The 18297-nt window shown below is 40.6% G+C and overlaps 1 protein-coding gene across 7 annotated transcripts in view; it reads left to right on the top strand.

The window, feature by feature from the left end:
- Positions 1-18297, top strand: part of LOC109972971 (leucine-rich repeat and fibronectin type-III domain-containing protein 2-like) — a 269768-nt gene that overhangs the window by 238276 nt on the left and 13195 nt on the right. For all 7 annotated transcript variants that reach the window (XM_020622241.1, XM_020622240.1, XM_020622234.1 and 4 more), the window contains one exon: positions 1997-3393. In XM_020622241.1, the coding sequence (XP_020477897.1) occupies positions 2018-3393 (1376 nt within the window). In that variant the 5' untranslated portion in view covers positions 1997-2017. The remainder of the gene's footprint in view (positions 1-1996; positions 3394-18297) is intronic.

Genomic DNA, 18297 nt, shown 5'->3' with positions numbered 1-18297 from the left:
ATGTTTATTTTAGTATCATATGCTTTATAATTGCCTTTCAGTTATCCATTTCACTTGTCTTTAAGAATATAGGAGACTTGGAGTTGACAATAACAGAACCTGTGTAGAAATAGACAGGAAACCACAAACAGGAACAAGGCCAGGTTGCATAGCAACGCTCCCGGTCACAAGGGTAGATGAGACGTGGCTAAGCTCAACTTATCATGATTCTGTCTCGTAGTAAGAGGTGCTGTCCCAAAAACTGTCTATGTGCTTAGGGCATTGAAAGGTCAGGATGTTTTTCTTAGAATTTCACAGATCAAAATCTGCCTGGCGACAAGATCACCAAATGAGGGGTCAGAACGAGGTCAACAAACCAACCAAGGAACGAGGATGAAGGACAACACGGATGACGTCAGATCTACCGTCATTTGCATATTCATGACTGTATTATAAATTCTCTGTGGGGAGGAGAGTAGCTGTTCTGGCTTCCTGAAAGAAGCTGTGAACCATACTTCTGTGTGTGGATAGGGCTTCAGATAGAGACGGAACCCAGAGCTCTGTATTGCTTTTCTTGAATATTGTAATAAATATCTTAATGGACAGATTTGTATCTGAGGCAGTAGAACAGAGTTTATTGCCCGTTTTGGGGAGCTCAGGTGCGGGAGAAACAGAGTCGGACTGGAACGATAAACAGTATCGAGGGATCAGGCTGGGAGGACAAGGCAGAATTTCTGGTCGGTAGTACAGGCAGGGTCTCGATATCAGAATAGCAGTTCAACAAGGACAAGGCAAAATCAGTGGGTAATAGTGGGTAATACAGGCAGGTTTTCGATCTCAGATTGACAGGTACTATGAAAAAATGGCTGGAGAGTCTAGGCAAGGCAAAGAACAATCTGGCAGCTTCCCACAGGTGTAGGTAATTGAGATCCAGGTGAAATCAATGAAAGTGATGAGGTAAAGTTCGTGGGAGTCAGGGTGAGCAGGGGGCAGGAAGTATTGTCAGAATAAAAGCAGGAAACTGGAGGCCAGCGAGACAGAATCATGATAAGTTGAGCTTAGCCAAATAACCCTTGGGGCTCCTGTTGTATCACATTTTTACTTATATACTTGTCACATGTTCCTCATGTTCTTCTTTTTTCCTTTTAGGCAGGTTTCATTTCAGTTTTGAATGCATCCATTCGGAGGATAACAGATAGGTGTGATGGTTGTTAAAACATTCACAGAGGCATGCTGATTTTGTCAGCCAAGTATAACACCTGCGGCTTGAGAAATTTTTTTTTTTTTCAAAATGTATTAGTTTGCTAATATGGTATAAAGATGATGGGGGAAAAGAAGTCAGACAAAAGGATAAAGACAGAAAGGTACAGAAAGAGGAAAGTACAAGAATACACAGACCATGAGAAGTCACTATAAATCTGCTACTCTCGTTCCAGTGCTTACGCATTGTATACTGCATATATTGTATGCACATGCCCTACACCTGAATTGATTTACATTTCATGCATTTCACTGTATTTGTAATAACAGCTTATAAGAATGTGACTGTCCTTAAAATTTCTTCTTAGCATGGTTTAATCCTGAGCTTCATTCAGACAATTGTCATGTGATTTTTCACACCTGCTTTGAATTGCAAAATATGTGCATATGAGTGTTAGAATGTAGAATATTAATGTGAAAAATTCTCAAGGATGATAATCAGAACAGCTCATCAACTAAGCAATTTCTCTCTCCTTGGTCTGAGGGCCATTGTAGTTTTTTTCTGAGCTGTGTTAGCTGTTGAAATGTGTGTGTGTGTGTGTGTGTGTGTGTGTGTGTGTGTGTGTGTGTGTGTGTGTGTGTGCAAAAATTGATGAGTAACTGAAAATTTGTCTGGATGTGAGAATGATCTTATTTTAATGTAAATGGGGTGATGTCTCAACCACTGCATGCAGCTGAATATATGCTAAATGTTAAATTCTTAAATTTGATCATATCAATTTTAAAGAGATCTGGTGTTTTCCTTTGTTTCTTGCAGGTCCCCTTTTTATGAACTAACATGGACAAAGTGGTCATCAGTTTCCTGCTTTTGGGAACCATAGTTATGATGGTCCATGCATGTCCCAAATACTGTGTCTGCCAGAACCTCTCAGAATCTCTGGGGACTCTGTGCCCCTCCAAAGGCCTGCTTTTTGTCCCACCAGACATTGACCGACGAACTGTGGAGCTCCGGCTGGGAGGCAACTTCATCCTGAAGATCACCATTCAGGACTTTGCCAATATGACCGGTCTAGTGGATCTAACCTTGTCCCGCAACACCATCAGCACCATCCAGCCTTTCTCTTTCATTGACCTGGAGACACTGAGATCCATGCACCTGGACAGTAACCGATTGACCGAACTGGGACCAGATGACCTCCGAGGTCTGGTCAATCTGCAGCACCTGATACTCAACAACAATCAACTGAGTCATATCTCCAAAGGAGCCTTTGATGACTTGTTACTGACATTGGAGGATCTGGATTTGTCATATAATAACTTGCGAAGTGTGCCTTGGGAAGCCATCCGCAAGATGGTCAACCTTCATCAGATGAGTCTTGACCATAATCTGATCTCCTTCATTGCTGAGGGGACCTTTACAGATCTAGATAAACTAGCTCGCTTGGACCTCACCTCCAACCGTCTGCAGAAGCTCCCTCCAGACCCCATCTTTGCACGTTCTCAGAGCAGTATAGTGATGAGCACTCCTTATGCACCTCCACTCTCTCTAAGCTTTGGTGGAAACCCATTGCACTGCAACTGTGAAATGCTTTGGCTTCGAAGGCTGGAACGTGAGGATGATATGGAAACTTGTGCGTCTCCTGCAAGTCTAAAGGGGCGCTACTTTTGGTTTGTTCGAGAGGAGGAGTTTGTTTGTGAGCCCCCTCTGATCACGCAACATACGCACAAGCTACTAGTACTAGAAGGCCAAACAGCTAGCTTGCGTTGCAAAGCTGTTGGCGATCCAATGCCCACTGTACACTGGGTTACTCCTGATGACCGTTTGATCAGCAACTCCTCCCGTGCAACAGTATATGAAAATGGCACCCTGGACATAAAAATCACCACATCCAAGGATTATGGGATTTTTACTTGCATAGCTGCTAATGCTGCTGGGGAATCTATGGCCTCCATTGAGCTATCAATCATTCAACTCCCCCATCTGAGTAATGGTACAAACCGTACTACACAGTCCAAATCAGGGCTTTCAGACATAACTAGCTCTACCAAGATCAGTAAAGGGGAGCCTAAACCCCTGCCAGAGAAGGTGGTGTCTGTATCAGAAGTGACCACCATTTCTGCTCTGGTCAAATGGACTGTTACTAAAACAACTCCAAAGGTCAAAATATATCAGCTTCAGTACAATTGTTCTGAAGATGAAGTCCTCATTTACAGGTAAGACTAATTAATGAAACTCAATTACATCCAAGCAGGAGCTGAGACTGTTTTGGTCAAAGTGGTAAATTAGACAGAGATATAATCTTAGCTCATCTTTTTGAGTTGATCAAAATTACTTTTTCCTAATCCTTCATGGGTTTTCTCTTTTCCTTAAATTGATGATTGGTGGGGATGCTGTTTTCACATTTTTAAAAACATCCACAGTGAAATCCTTGCCCAGAACCATTAATTAGAAATCCAAGAAGGAAAGGGATTATAGAACCTCATTTAAATCTATCCTTCTTAAGCTGCTCAAGTCCACAAAGTGTAAATTTGGAAACTGCAGCTGGAGATTTTTTAGCTCCATGAAATCAATTTCATATGTCACATGAGACAGTGAAAGCAGTGACATTCAACCAAGATAAGTGAGCTGAAAATATAGAAAATAGCCTCTGCGTTTAATGCTAAATCAATTTGGGAAAGACATTAAAAAGGACCAAATGTAGAGGGCTCTACAAACAAACAACAACTATGATCACCTATACTGTCCTGAGTGTGAATCATCATTTGATAGCTCTTAAATGCTTTCCAGAATTGTTTTAATATTCAAATAATATATTTGTGTAACCTTTTTTTGGATGACAAAGTTGACCCTCCTGGGCATGGCTGATACCAGTCTGACACAGTCTGTGGAGAGATGTTCTGCCATTCTTCACAGCTATGTGCAGACATGTGCTGTTGTTGTCTACCTTCAGCTCTAACAAGCTCCAAACTGGTTCTGTTAAATTCAAGTCAGGAGACATATTCGACCGGGGCATAGTTTCCACATTTATCATCTTTAAAAACTCTTGTGTGATTTTTGCCTGTATTTACAGTGATCATAATATTAGAAAATTCTTCTCTGCTCAAGCTTCTTAAGACTTTTTATTTAGTATTTGGGCATACAGATGTGCATTCAGTGTGTATATCTCAAGTCACTCATTTCCCTCACTTGCTTCTTTTCCTTGTGTCATAGTCCCATCCACATAAGGAAAAGATGTGAGGAAAAACATGAGAGGAGAGAGGGCTTGAGGAAACACATTATTACTGACATAAGATATTCTTTGAGTGTCCAATCACACTGATTTTTGATAAAGGGGCACATCAGTTCACAAAAAACATGCACAAAGGGGATGGTCTCCTGTATCTTCAGTCGTGGCTTCTTCAGCACTGTCCTCAGTTCTCAGGGCTGATATAAAAGTTTTGGAATGCCCTACGCCCTCGGCCGGCCAGAGCAACTTCCAGTTCAACCGAGGACATAGGAATGATCTTATAAGAGACATGAAATGTACCCAAAGTGCCATCAATAAATGTCATCTCCTATAGACCTTTGGCCATCATGCAGCCCAATATCAGTACGTTACTGCCTCCATGTTTCACAGACGACAATTTTCAGTCACTGTGGTAGTCCTGACCAGGTGCATGCCAAAGGCTGAACACCACCAATGTGCAGCCAACATTCATTAAATTTCTTCCTGTGTTCTTTGGCAAAGTTTAGCTTTGCAGTTTTGAGTTGTTTAGTCAGCAGTTTTTTTTTGTGGACCCTGTACACATAGGTTTACTGATCAACAAACACTAATAACTGCAGATAATGATTGTGCACTTACTCAAAAGTACTTGTCTGTTTATCAGTGCAAGGTTGTGTAAACACTAGCACTGTCAATCGATTAAAATACTTAATTGTGATTAATCACGATTGTCCATAGTTAACTCATGATTAATTATAAATTTATTGCACTTTATTAATCTGTTCTAAACAGTGGTGGAAAATAACTAAGTAGATTTACTCAAATATTGTACTTCAGTTCTATTTTGAGGTATCTGTAGTTTTAGTATTTTCATTTTCTGTTACTTCATACTTTGTACTATATTTTACATTCAAAATTTGTACTTTTTATTCCACTACATTTATTTTATAACTTTAGTTACTAGTTACTTTTCATAACAAGATTAGTAAAAAAAATACAGTATAATTATAAGACCTTACTGATCTGGGGTGGAAAATTCACAAGCTACCCAGCAGTAATTCAGATTAAATGCATATAAGCTATCTGAAACTATTTCCCCCTTTACCAGCTGCAACACACTGATATTGAACTGGGGTGTGCTTAGTTTTGTTGTTCACTGTAAATAACCTCATGGATCCTTTCACAGAAGGCCACCTTTAGAATGCAGACAACGATATGTACAGCATCAGAGCAGTGGTGAAACTGTTAAAATGGCATATTGTGGATAATTAGTTTTATCTCAGTGTTATGCTTCCTCCAACACTTACAGTGGATAGTGAAATCCTTCATCCAATAATGTATTCTGCATATAATGTACCTGTAGTGTGCATTCCAGCAAGATAATTGAGAAAATATTGGAAGGGTAAAAAAAAGGTTATTATCTGTGAATATGAGATTAGAACTGTGCACAATATTGGATATTACTTTGTTCAAGCACTGTGAATGCAGTGAAACTATCCCTGCAAATTCAGTAATACGGTGTTTATCTGATTTCCTTGCTTGCACACATCAGTTTGTCATGATAGAGAAAAGAGAATAATATGAATTTTCAATACCCTTGTTGTCTTTCTGGTGATGGAAACACTGGATGAGTCATCCCTTCTTGTTTCATGAATTTTCTCCAGTGTATACAAAATTGCAAACATTACATGTGCTTTCTAAACACATTCACTGATTTGCAGCAGCTAAATAATTTATCAATAATTATTCTTACTGATGTTCCTGATTTTGTGGAAACTCACAATCATTGCTAACGCAAAGCACCATAACTTATACATTTATTAGTTTGAATGCTAGTTTGAAACATAAATGATACACACTTCCCTATTATTTTGTTATTTTCACATTTGGTTGATTGCCTCTTAATTCCTTGTATAGTGATACACACAGTATAGATACCAGCTTTTGTCAAACTCGATTTGACAGTTCTAGGTGAAAGTTCACCCCTCCCACAACAGGTGTAAGTCCCACCCCCAGCCTCCCTCCTCTCCCAGGTCAAAGGTCACCATCCTCCCTCCCCCTCCCACCACAGGTGTAAATTCCTCCCCTCCCAGGTCAAAAGTTTTTAGATTCAACTGGTTCTTTTATCTGAAGGCCCCAAGAAGTAACACTCAGGAAACAGGAATCAGCTTTACGTAGATTTATTTTCTTCTGGTTAAATGCAGAGTTATTACAATGCTGGGTAATAGGAAGTAATTCACATATATCTTCTCAGGCTGGGACTGCCCTGTACATGTGTGAAACTCATATTATCTTTTAATCTGTTGACTCAAGGTTCATACAAATATGAACTCATATTATCTTCTAATCTGTTGGCTCTACACTCACAACATGAACTGGACACAAGGTTCATACAAGGTTCATGCAAATATTCTAGAATGTTCAACTAAGCAGTGTGTGTGTGTGTTGTTATTTTCAGCCGTTTCTTTCTAACTGAAAGTAGACATGCAGTTAGCATCTTATCTATAGTTCCAGGATGACACTTATCTCTGCAATCAATTTATGCACATTTCACCAAGAAGACAAGAAATACTACTAGTTGATTCATAGCTGAATATTATGACTATGATGCATGCATAAGACCTAGGTTAATACTGATACATGGAGCTGTTAATGAAACACAGACAAATAGTCATACTGAACTTTTCCATTATAAAAGCAAAATAATACTGATAATAAGTAGAAAAATAACTTTAACTCCTGAAATCCAATCCTAACAAAGTTCACCCCCTCAGGTTCCCATACCCCCTCCCTGCGTCCTCACCGGGCACAGCTGTTCTCCCCCCGATAGATGAATCTAAAAAATAAAGACAGGCTAATGATTATGTTTGTAATGTTATATAGTGAATAAAACAAATGGTACATAGAAAGTATAGTAGTGATTTGTATATTAAATAGAGTAAAATAGGAGAAAGTAAGACTTAACTTGATATTTAGTTTCAAAGGAGACCCATCAGAAACATAAGACAGCAGATGTCCTTGAGTTATTTATTAGGGGTAATGCTGTAGGTGGCAAAACAGCATTTGTTTGAGATGAATCAAAGCCTAGCATATGTTTCCGTCACAGCGTGTTTTTGCAAGAGAGCTGCAAAAATAGGGTAAAACACCCAGACACAAGTCCTACGCTTAGTCAGGAGACCATGAGATATGGGTAACGAGATCAATCATAATCTATTTCGGGTAAGTGCAGATGTCTCCTAGAGGGGTCATTGTACTCTGGGTATGAAGTATTTCCAGCCATCCCTCAGTCCATAAGATGTATACTAGTATTTATAGTCATTATAAATAGGGGTGGTCTAAACATGGTTTTGCATGCCACTCAGTCTGATGATTGTAGACACTTCACACTCGGTACTTCAACATGAATCCAGGTAGCCCCTGAAAAGAAAAAGTAATGCATTTTTATTTTATGTTTTACGAAAACGTGTATGTTAACCAAGATCATTTCATTCATATCAGAGGCAGCTTATCGCAGCATTAACGGTATGCGTCCCGAAGAGCAACTCAGTAAGTATTCTGTTACGTTTACAACCCTTTGTATATATTAGATATAATCCTTCCCCTTTTTTGAAAAAATGTTTTTTATCCCAGGCAGACAGCTATTTGAGAGCCTATGAACAAGCTCTACATCAACAACAATCACTCAAGAGACTAAACCGCGAGGCGCCCGGTAAGTTTAAAGAATCATGTTTAAAATATATACACCTCATGCGGAAAATAAATACTAGTTCTCTATTCTCTAAAAAAGAAATCGGCACTCTGCGTGATCAGGAACAGCCATCCCTAACCCAGGACAGTTTGGAAAGTAAGTATCAGCGGCAGTTAAGCTTGTGTGACTATATGTAATAATAACGGTTCTCACCTCGTGTAATAATAACGTTTTCAATTCAGTTCCAGACTGTGTGCTACTTCAATGCAGTGGGGGCTCCGAGGTTGTCCCCCAAGAAGAATTTTCAACCGATCAAGATCATGCAGCCTCATACAATTCGCTAGACAGCGTGGAACAACCGAAGTACGAGGCGGCTGAGCCTCAAGGCGCCCCAGAACAACAACAGCAGCAACCGGATCAAGACAATTCTCAACAACAGCAGCACCAGCAAGCGGCCCCTGAAGAACCAACAGCCCCTGGACCTAAGGAAGAAAATCCCCCTTGGGCAAAACTTCCACGTTCTTCTTCTTCATCTTCTTCTTCCTCCTCTTCTTCCGATTCATACGGTAATACGTTTATTTCACTCAACCTTTATTATTTAAAAAAAAAAAGTGATGTATTCAACAGCACTCGATCGTAATCCTCCTTCTTTATACTCGTTCCCTCAGATTTGCGCTCCCGGAGGAAGCCAAGAGCAAGGCACGGATGCATGTGTTCTGCAGGTGGAGACAGCACCCGCTTTATCGCTGATGCCAGGTGCCACTCTAACGTTATGCTCCAACATCTGAATAGATTAATGTGTGAATCTTTTCAAGTGATGGGTGACATTCTGGCCTGTTACAACCGCGATGGTGTGATTAAAAAAGTAAGCTTACTAATGATTTGAGTAATTTCTCTGTGTTAGAGGGTGTATTAACGATAATGTCAACCATGAATGTAAACTCAGCTCATTTTGATTGGTTAGATGACTTGATTAATAACTTGGTGATAAATAATTCACCAGAAAACCATACATTACCTCCACTTGGTGTTAACCCTTCAGATTTTGATCTATTAGAATTTTCAGTAAACAGCCTCCTGGAAAGAATATGCCAGCAAAGAGACAGGTTTTTCAGCGAAAATCAAAATAGCCCTTCAGAAAGCATTGAAAATAGCCCGATCACTCGTCATCATCAAGAAAACCTGCAAAATACACCTCCACGAGACAGACTTGTAAACGCTGCTCATTTTGATCAATTAGACGTGTTAATAAACAGATTACTGATAAACACTAGCTCACAAAGCAACTCTGGTGATTCACCAAATACTTCCTCGGACTACAATTACAGGGATCCAACACAAGATGGGGATAATGATAATGATTCACCAGATAATTCCCTAGTGTGTAATAATGATACTTCACCTCTACACCAGGCTAACGGCTCTGATTTTGATGTATCAGAAGCGGCTGTAAACAATCTGCTGGATGAATACACTCATCTCAACAGCAGACAAGTTGGGGTTCCCACGAAAATCAGAACAGCGCCTCAGATAACGCTCAAAATGAAAACTTTCAAAATGAACAAGAGAATCAGCCAGGAAAAGGGTCAACAGCCCTCCCCCTCCTCTTCCTTACCCGATCAAGTTACGTGTGAACCTAATCAAACACCGGCTGAAACATCAATCGTGACTAGGGCAAGATTCAACACTTGCTTGTTAAGTATCAATCAAGAGCCTGAAGTATTCATTCATTCATAACCGCTTAGTCCCCTGAACCCTTATTCAGCTTGAATTACGGGGTGATCTGGAGAAACGTCTCAGTGATTGCTAACGCCTCAGACAGGATGCATTTGACACAATTCCAGGATTTGTTAGACCAAATGATACAATCCAATTTCTCCGTGCTTGCTGATTAGAGTTAGTAGTGCAAACTATTTCCAATCCTAATGGTGGTGGCTCTAAGCGCCTGCTGAGGCAAACTTTAAATTGTGAATTAGTTAAGAAGAAGCAGAGATGTCTGTACATGGTTGAAAATCGAGATAACCAGCTATGCTTTGCAATCAACCTGGCGCATCTCATGTTTCCTGAAATGACAGATGATGAGGCAGAGAAGGACGTGAGTTACAGGGACAAGCCGGTTTAACCGAGCATACACCTGTGTGTTTTACACACATACAAAAATTTGAAGAGGTCACCCAACGCCCTATGCCAAATCCATAAAAAATGCTTAAAATGTTCGAGACTGTATTACATTCCTCTGAGTAAACAGGCAAAACCTCACAAATGCCCCGAGTCTGTCTGCTACACCTGCAGAGGCGTAATTGATGATGAACCAAGCAGAGATCATAAATATTATATTCAAAGTATACCCATGCCTGAAAAAGTGGATCGTATTCCTGCTAAAAACTAATACTCTACGACTTTGAAACATACCCTGATAAAAACGGTGTGCACGTACCATTCTATGTGAGCTCGATAACAGCGAGCGGTCTGAAATGGGATCATTTTGGGCCAAAATGCGCAGTGAAATTTCTAATGCATTTCAGAAGCCCCCGTTATTGCAGAGCGGTGTTTTTAGCTCACAATTCAAAAGGTTTCGACGGTCATATTCTAGTGAAAGCTATGCTGACTCTGGGGATTAAACCTGAATTGGTTCTTCAGGATTCAAAATTGATATTATTCACAGAACCAGACTATCAACTGAAGTTCATCGATTCAGCATCTTTTCTGCCTTTCTCCTTAGCAAGCTTACCACGTTTTACAGACAGCGTCAAGGGATTTTTTCCTCACCGGTTCAGCTCAGCAGAGAATTTGAATTATGTAGGCCTGTTATCCAGACCCAGAGTACTATGGCTGTAATCAAATGACTCAAAAGAAAAGAGAGGATTTTATGAGTTGGTACTCCACCGTATGTCAAGGCACATTCAATTTTGCAAAGGAGGCAGTGCGTTACTGTAAAAATGACACTGTGATTCTTATGAAAGCTTGCATGATTTTCAGAGAAAATTTCATAACTGAGACAGGGTTGGATCCTTTCAAACGATCCACCATAGCCTCGGCCTGCATGTACGTGTTTAGGACACACTATCTTCACGAAAACACGCTAGCGATTCCCTGCCCATATGATTACAAATATCGTTTTAAGAGATTTTCCAACGCCAGCATCCAGTGGCTCCAGTGGTTAATGTTTGATCAAGGAATATTCATTCAGCATGTGCTCAGCGGTGGGGAGAGAAGCTTTGGTCCGTTGCGTGTGGATGGTTATTGTGATCTAAATGGTGAAAAGAAAGCTTTTGAATTTTTGGGGTGCTTTTACCACAGTTGTCCCAGCTGTTTTCCAGGCCACATAATTCACCCTTTAACCGGGAAAACGTTTGAACAGATGCAGCAAGAAACTCAAGAGAGGCGGGCTAAACTGCAGAGTGTGTACGGGCTGAGCCTCGTGGTCATGAAAGAGCATACATGGGCTGAAATGAAAAAATCTCATGAGGGTGTGAAAGCGCTTCTAAAAAGCTTTCAGACCCCCAAGCCTCTGGAACCGCGAGACGCTTTGTACGGGGGGCGCAAATGCCCCACCACTCTCAGGTATACAGTGGGTGAAAATGAGAAGATCAGTTACGTGGACTTTACGTCCCTGTATCCCTATGTACCTGTTTATGTATGTATTACCTGTGGGCCACCCCGAAATTATATTCAGGGATTTTCAACTCGTAGAATCTTATTTAGGTTTCATAAAAGCTAAAGTCTATCCCCCTAGCGGTCTGTTTTTTCCAGTGCTACCGTACAGATCCAGCAGAGGGAGACTCTAACCTGCGCTGAAGAGAATCAGCAGCACGCTCCGTGGAGTCACTGCGATGAGGACAGGGCTCTGTCCAGTGTCTGGGTCACTTGTGAATTTGTAAAAGCTCTGGAGAAAGGTTACAAACTCGTTGAAATAAGCGAAGTGTGGCATTTCAAAGAACAGAGCGATTCTCCCTTCAAGAGTTACATTACCACATTTCTCAAGGGTAAACAGGAAGCAAGCAGAAATCCAGCAGGTGTCACAGATGAGGCAGGCAGACTGCAATACATTAAAGATTATCACGAGAAGCAAGGTATTTTACTGAACGCTTCAAATATTGAGCTCAATCCTGCTAAAAGACAAGTGGCAAAACTTTGTTTGAATTCTTTTTGGGGAAAGTTTGCTCAAAAATGTGACGTGAGTCAAACCAAAATAGTCAGCGACCCTGAAACGTTTTTCAACTTGTTATTTTCAGGAATTCACCGGGTTAAATATTTTAACTTTATCAACGAACACGCTGCCTTGGTTCAATATTGCTACGGGGACAAGACTGTGTCCCGCCCCAATAAATCAGACAATGTATTTATAGCAGCTTTTACAACCTGCCACGCGAGATTAAAACTTTACAGTCATTTGGAGAGCCTTGAAATGGTCCTATATTATGATACAGATAGCATAATCTATTCCACCAAAGATGAGTTAAATTGGGATTACATCAAGGAATTAGTTTCAGCCGGTCCTAAAAATTATCGATATCAGACGAGAGGGGGCAAGGTGGAAATTAAAGTGAAGGGGATCATGCAAAGCTACAAGTGTTGTGAACGCATTAATTTTGACTCTGTCAAATATTTAGTGGAAAACTATATTGAAAAGTCAGCCTGAAATCTTGACTGCTCCTCAGCATAACATCACCCGGGATAAAAAGACCTTTGATTTAAAACACTCATTTGTTGATAAAAGATTTAGGGTTGTGTTTGACAAGAGACGTTTACTTCCAGGAGGCTCAAGTTTACCTTTTGGTTACTAAAAAGAAAAAAAAATGCTTATTCACGTATCTGATGGAGGAGGTGACAACGAATTTTAACCCGGGCCTTTTTCATGCATGATTGTGGGTCCCAGCGGTGCTGGAAAGACTTTCTTTGTAAAAAGGTTTTTGGAAAATTGTAAATATGTGATGGATGTTGTACTGGATAACATTGTGTGGATCTACACTTCCTTTCAACAAATGTATGCTGATTTGCAAAAGATGAATAAAGGAATAAAATTTGTGGAAGGTTTGCCCTCATCATTTGAAGTCCAAGCTGTGTTTCCTAGAGGTCAGAAACATCTTACGTTATCTTTGAAGCTGTGGACCATCCAGAAGTTGTTAAAATCTTTACACAATCTTTACAATATTGTCATCATTGCCAGATGTCAGTCATGTTTTTAACGCAAAATATTTTTCAGAAAGGGAAATACAGCAGAACTCTGAGCCTAAACAGTACACACATCATTTTATTTAGAAATCCACGCGATAAACTGCAAATCTCTATACTAGCACATCAGATTTTCCCCAGGCAGAAGGCCTATTTTATGGAGAGCTATGAAAACGCAACAAAAGACCCATATGGTTATTTAATGATTGACTTGACCCCGCAGTGCCCAGAGCATTTGAGACTGAGAGCCGGTGTGTTACCTAATAGGCTCACCTGTGTGTATCTCCCTGGGAGAATAAATAAATAAATAAAACATGTCTGAGCATTTAAAACAAAACCTCCCGCTTTTGAGGGTATTAGTATCCAGTGCCCCTTGCAGCGCAGTGCTATTCTGGCCACCTGTTCCCCGGATTTGATTAAACACATCTGTGAATTAGTGATTAATCTTTTGAGAGGTAATATAGCTCTTTCATCCGATCAATACAACAAGTTAAAGAGGCAGAAGAAAAGTCTCAGAACCCTGGCTGATAAAAAAACCTTCATAGCCAAGAAGAGAATGCTAATTCAGAAAGGCGGATTTTTGTTCCCGTTGCTCAGCGCAGCTTTACCAATAATAGGACAGGTAGTAGGAGGTCTGATAAACAAACGCTAAAAAAAAAAAAGAGTGAGATGAGAAAAATGTACCTTGTCTCTCAAGACCAGCTGAATCATTTCCAGGATCACGGTAAGGATATCAGAGATAGGGCCGAGAGTGACCTGGACGAACAGATGAGAAACATCTTGGATCATAAGAATCTGACCCCGGATGAAAAAATTGAAAGATACACTATCCTCTTACACCGCTACCTTAACCTGGAAAAACAGAAATGTGATGAGACTCGCAAAATTACCCTCACTTTACCTAGAGATATCGCGGAGCCCCCAATACCAGCAGTAGCAGCATCAGAAGCAGCAGCCCCAGGAGCATCAACCCCGAGGAGTGAGGATAAACTGATTCAAGATGTTATCACGAATGTAAACCCACATTTTCAAAAGAAAGCTGGTTATATTCTACAGAAAATGGCAGACTCTCAAGGACCAGGGAAATGGAGTGATAAAGGCGAATTTATTTTCAACGGAGAGGTGGTACGGGGCTCACACGTGATAGATCTGATTAAACATTTAAGTCTTATGCGTGAGACCTCTCAAACCCCGGTGGGCTGGGACTATTTTCTCCATATCTTTTCGCAAATAAATATACCCCTATCCAGCGTACCTAATAAGCGAGCCAGAGGTCAGATGCAGGAGTATAAACAAGGGGGAATCCCTCTAAAGTTGAACTCTAGCCAGGATGTTGACATGGGTTTGCCCAGAAGTCTGTTCGTATGGAACACCGGGAGAAAGAAACGTTCCGGACTGTGTCCCCCTTATTCGAGTTCCCCCGCAGAGCATAACTACGCTTTGAACAATAAGAAGAAGAAGAAGAAAAATATGCCTTTTGCACCATCCCCTCAGGGCTGGGTTAATGTTTCTTGAATAAAAACAAACGTACCATGTTTCTGTTTTTTAAAATGAATAAAAGAGTTTATTGAATCCTTTTTTTTTTCTCAGAGTATTCTTACAGACATATTCGTTTTACGGAATAAGGCTAAAACAGCGATAGTTATCTTGTGAATAACAAAGGTTGAAAACAATCTATGCTATAACATGATATCAAAACAATATGATGAATAAAATAATAATAAAACAAAAGCGATAGCGGGATCATGCACACAAACTTTTAAAACAAAAGCATTAGCAATCTTATGAATAACAAATTTTTTTTAATCTTTTCATTCTTGTATAAAAATATAAACCAAACTACAGCTTAAGGTTGTGACATAATGAAAACATTTGTAAAGAATACACGCTCATGCATTGTATAGAGGAGGAAGAGTAATAACAAGAGTCTATGCAGTTTTCATACGCTTTTACAAAATCTGAGACTATAAGATCATTTCTGGAAACGTTATCTCCATACAGCTTCAGCACCTGTTGATAGGATAGGCCTCTAGCTCTGTGAAACAGGTAAAACACACAGTGCTGTCCGCATACCACGAATAAAGGATCCTACAATTGCTTTGTGTGATAAAAAAAATGACCTTACTCCCTCTCTGCAGAAAATGTAAAATTGTTTCTGGGTAATATTCAAATTCTGGTGAGAATCCAAATGAATCAAAAAATGTAGCCTCCCCATTCTCTTCCACAGTTATAGCCAGCCAATGTTCACCGGGCCGGTGTCTGGGGTGCGTATTCACTACCAGATAAGCGGGTCTGTGGAAAGTATGTAGAGACAATTCATCCGAAGCCCATACGCCTTGAAATACATCTCCCAATAAAGGGTTTAATATTTTTTTCAGCTGAAGCCCGTTCATTTTCTCCTTCCCTCCTTCCTAATGATCCGTTAGTACGTTTCTTTTAGAGTCAATCTCTAGAATTGAATCGTAACAGGCGTAGACTATCAGTGTGACTATGTGAGGGAGTGGAACCCTAAATCTCATCTTGAGCCTCAGCGTGCCTGTTTTCACCGGAGCGAGAGCGCTGGTTCCCTTGTGCGTGGCCAAGTTGAAAGCAGTAGCCTTGTTGAAAGTCTTGTCTAACACATCGGGTAGTCATGCAGGTGATGTCCCGTGTTCGTAATGAGATTATAATACTCTCTCACGGAGAGGTTGTTTTCAAACTGAGGCTGGAAAGGTTTTGCGGGGATCTGACGCCCAACTTTGCATAATGCCAGAAACTCCAGATCTCCGTGTATAAAGTTAAAGAGATTTAGGTTGCTCCTCCCTGTAAAAGCCTCATGGTTTTCCATAGCTAAGTACCTAGAAAAAGATTTTCTTGGGTGCAGATCCTGGAATTGGCGGGGATGGAGAAAGTTTTCATGTTCACGTGTGAAATGGGGTACAGCACATTGCTACTGGTCAAGGATGAAGAATGACCTATGCGTACAGCAGGTGATACAGTTGCTTTTTAACCAAACAGCAAAGCTCCCAAAATATGCAGACGGTAATCAGCGTTAGCGGCATGCATAAGACAAAAAGAATTGCTGGCTCTTGTGAGCTTAATCTTCAGATCTACAGAGTTTAACAGCAGTCTCTCGCAGAAAAAAATATCTGTGTGCAGAGGTCCGAGCAGTTGGAATTCTTTCGATTCCGTGCTGAATTTTGCTCTCTCCACAAGGCCTTTGTTAGGTCTGTTGTTAATAACCAGAGAATCCATTGCTCCTGAGGTATCTTGATAGAAGAGGCTGGAGCTGAATTGACTTTTTAAGGTTTCCGGGAAATAGTTCAGCAAAGTTTCAATCATTGCCCTGTAAGGATGAGTTGTGCTTGACTGTGAAATTAATCGATCCCCCAAGGTTACATCGCATTGAATATGCTATTCAAAGGGTAATTGATGGTCCCCACAGGGGCATCGTTGGCCAAATCCGTGCCATCTGCGTTGGTTATTTTCAGCCTTAAAAACAGCAGAGTCTCATTCAGGTGGATGTACTTTTTCCCCTCGGCCGCAACGTAAAATTCTATAGGTCCTCTCTCCGTTATGGACGATACCAGGGATATTTCTACATATTGCTTCTCTTCTACACTAAGCTGTGAAAAAAGACAGGAAAATAAATCCAGCTCGGATAAAACGCATTCTGCTGATGTATAGTGCACGAGAGACATGGTGTTTTTTAAAATATATCAACGCTCTTTAACGCTGAGCTCCGTGGTTTATGTCCTGCTCTCACAAGCGTCTTCTTCTTTTGAGGCTGTTTTCTTCTTCTTTTAAGGGGTGGTAAATGTTCCCCAGGAGGGCGTCTCCTAGGTCTTTTGGCCAGAACCATAAAACCTGATCCCTTCTGATCAGCGGGGTGAGGCACTTGCTTAGAGGTCAATTTAGTAACGGCCTTGCTCACCACGTCTGATGCCATGTTTTTAGCCGCAGAGGATAAATGTGGTTTTGCCAGGTTGAACCCTTTCTTCATCAAAGGCATTACAAAATGAAATAGTTTTGAAAAGACTGCTCCTATCCCCCTCCCGTATTGCATCTGCAGTCCATTAAAAGCAGAAAGTCCCGAACCCGCTTGGTTATCGTAATAACTTACAAATCGATAGGGGTCCGCTTTGTATAGTGAAGTTGTCTTTTTTTCACAGTCTGAAATGGAGCGTTAGTATCGTTTTCCCGTATCTGAAGTTGACTGGGGTATTTTGATCCATTTTAATTTCTACATATATTGTATCAATATGATTCTTGGACAGCGGCAAATAATGAGGAGGGTTAAAACTTTTTGTTATAATGTCTCCGTATTCACCCTCTGTTGTTAGCCTAAGAGAGGAGCATCTGTGTCCCCTACGAACTGATGTCTTACAACATCCGAATAACAGTAGAGATGGTAAAACCCAGCTTTTAAATCCACAGGGTGAGGCGAGGGGAGTGTTCCAGGGCCCGCAGAAAACCATCTCTCTCTTTCCAGACCGAGTATGTAATTTGCGGTTGCTGGAAATTTTACTTTGTAATGTCCGCTCCCAGTCCACATAAAAACACGTTTATATTCATCATAACTCAGTTCGAAATCTAGTTTAAGCTTTCTAAAATTACGATTCAGGTGATCCATTATTAAGTATTTATCCCCTGATCCGTACTGTTCGTGGCGTGTCTTGTATTTCCTTACATCCGGAGAGATGGGGATCTCGGAAATTTTGGGTATCCCTAATTCTCATGTACAGTATCCATAAATTGGAACCAATCCATATCTTGAGGTACTGTTAACCATGTATTTGGATAACAAAGATCTGTCAGAGCAACCTCCTATTCCCCTTTTAAATCTATATACTGTGCAAGATCCGTGCGAAATTGAGAAGCGATGTTATCTTTAAACACACCAGTGCTAGTGTTGGAGGGTAAGGTGATGTAAAAACCTGAGCTCTCCATGTTTCACACGTTTACCACATCAGAAGCTTTCACATAACTGTTGAATTTATTTGGCCAGTTCTTCCACTTAACGAGCACATGCGGGACCCCTTGTTTCAACTGTTTATTCAGAATTTTCTCCAC

This window comes from Monopterus albus, unplaced genomic scaffold (assembly GCF_001952655.1).
Source record: "Monopterus albus unplaced genomic scaffold, M_albus_1.0 scaffold275.1, whole genome shotgun sequence".
Classification (NCBI taxonomy): domain Eukaryota; kingdom Metazoa; phylum Chordata; class Actinopteri; order Synbranchiformes; family Synbranchidae; genus Monopterus; species Monopterus albus.
Note: the sequence above shows the minus strand (reverse complement) of the source record. Positions and strands in the feature narration are given on the sequence as shown.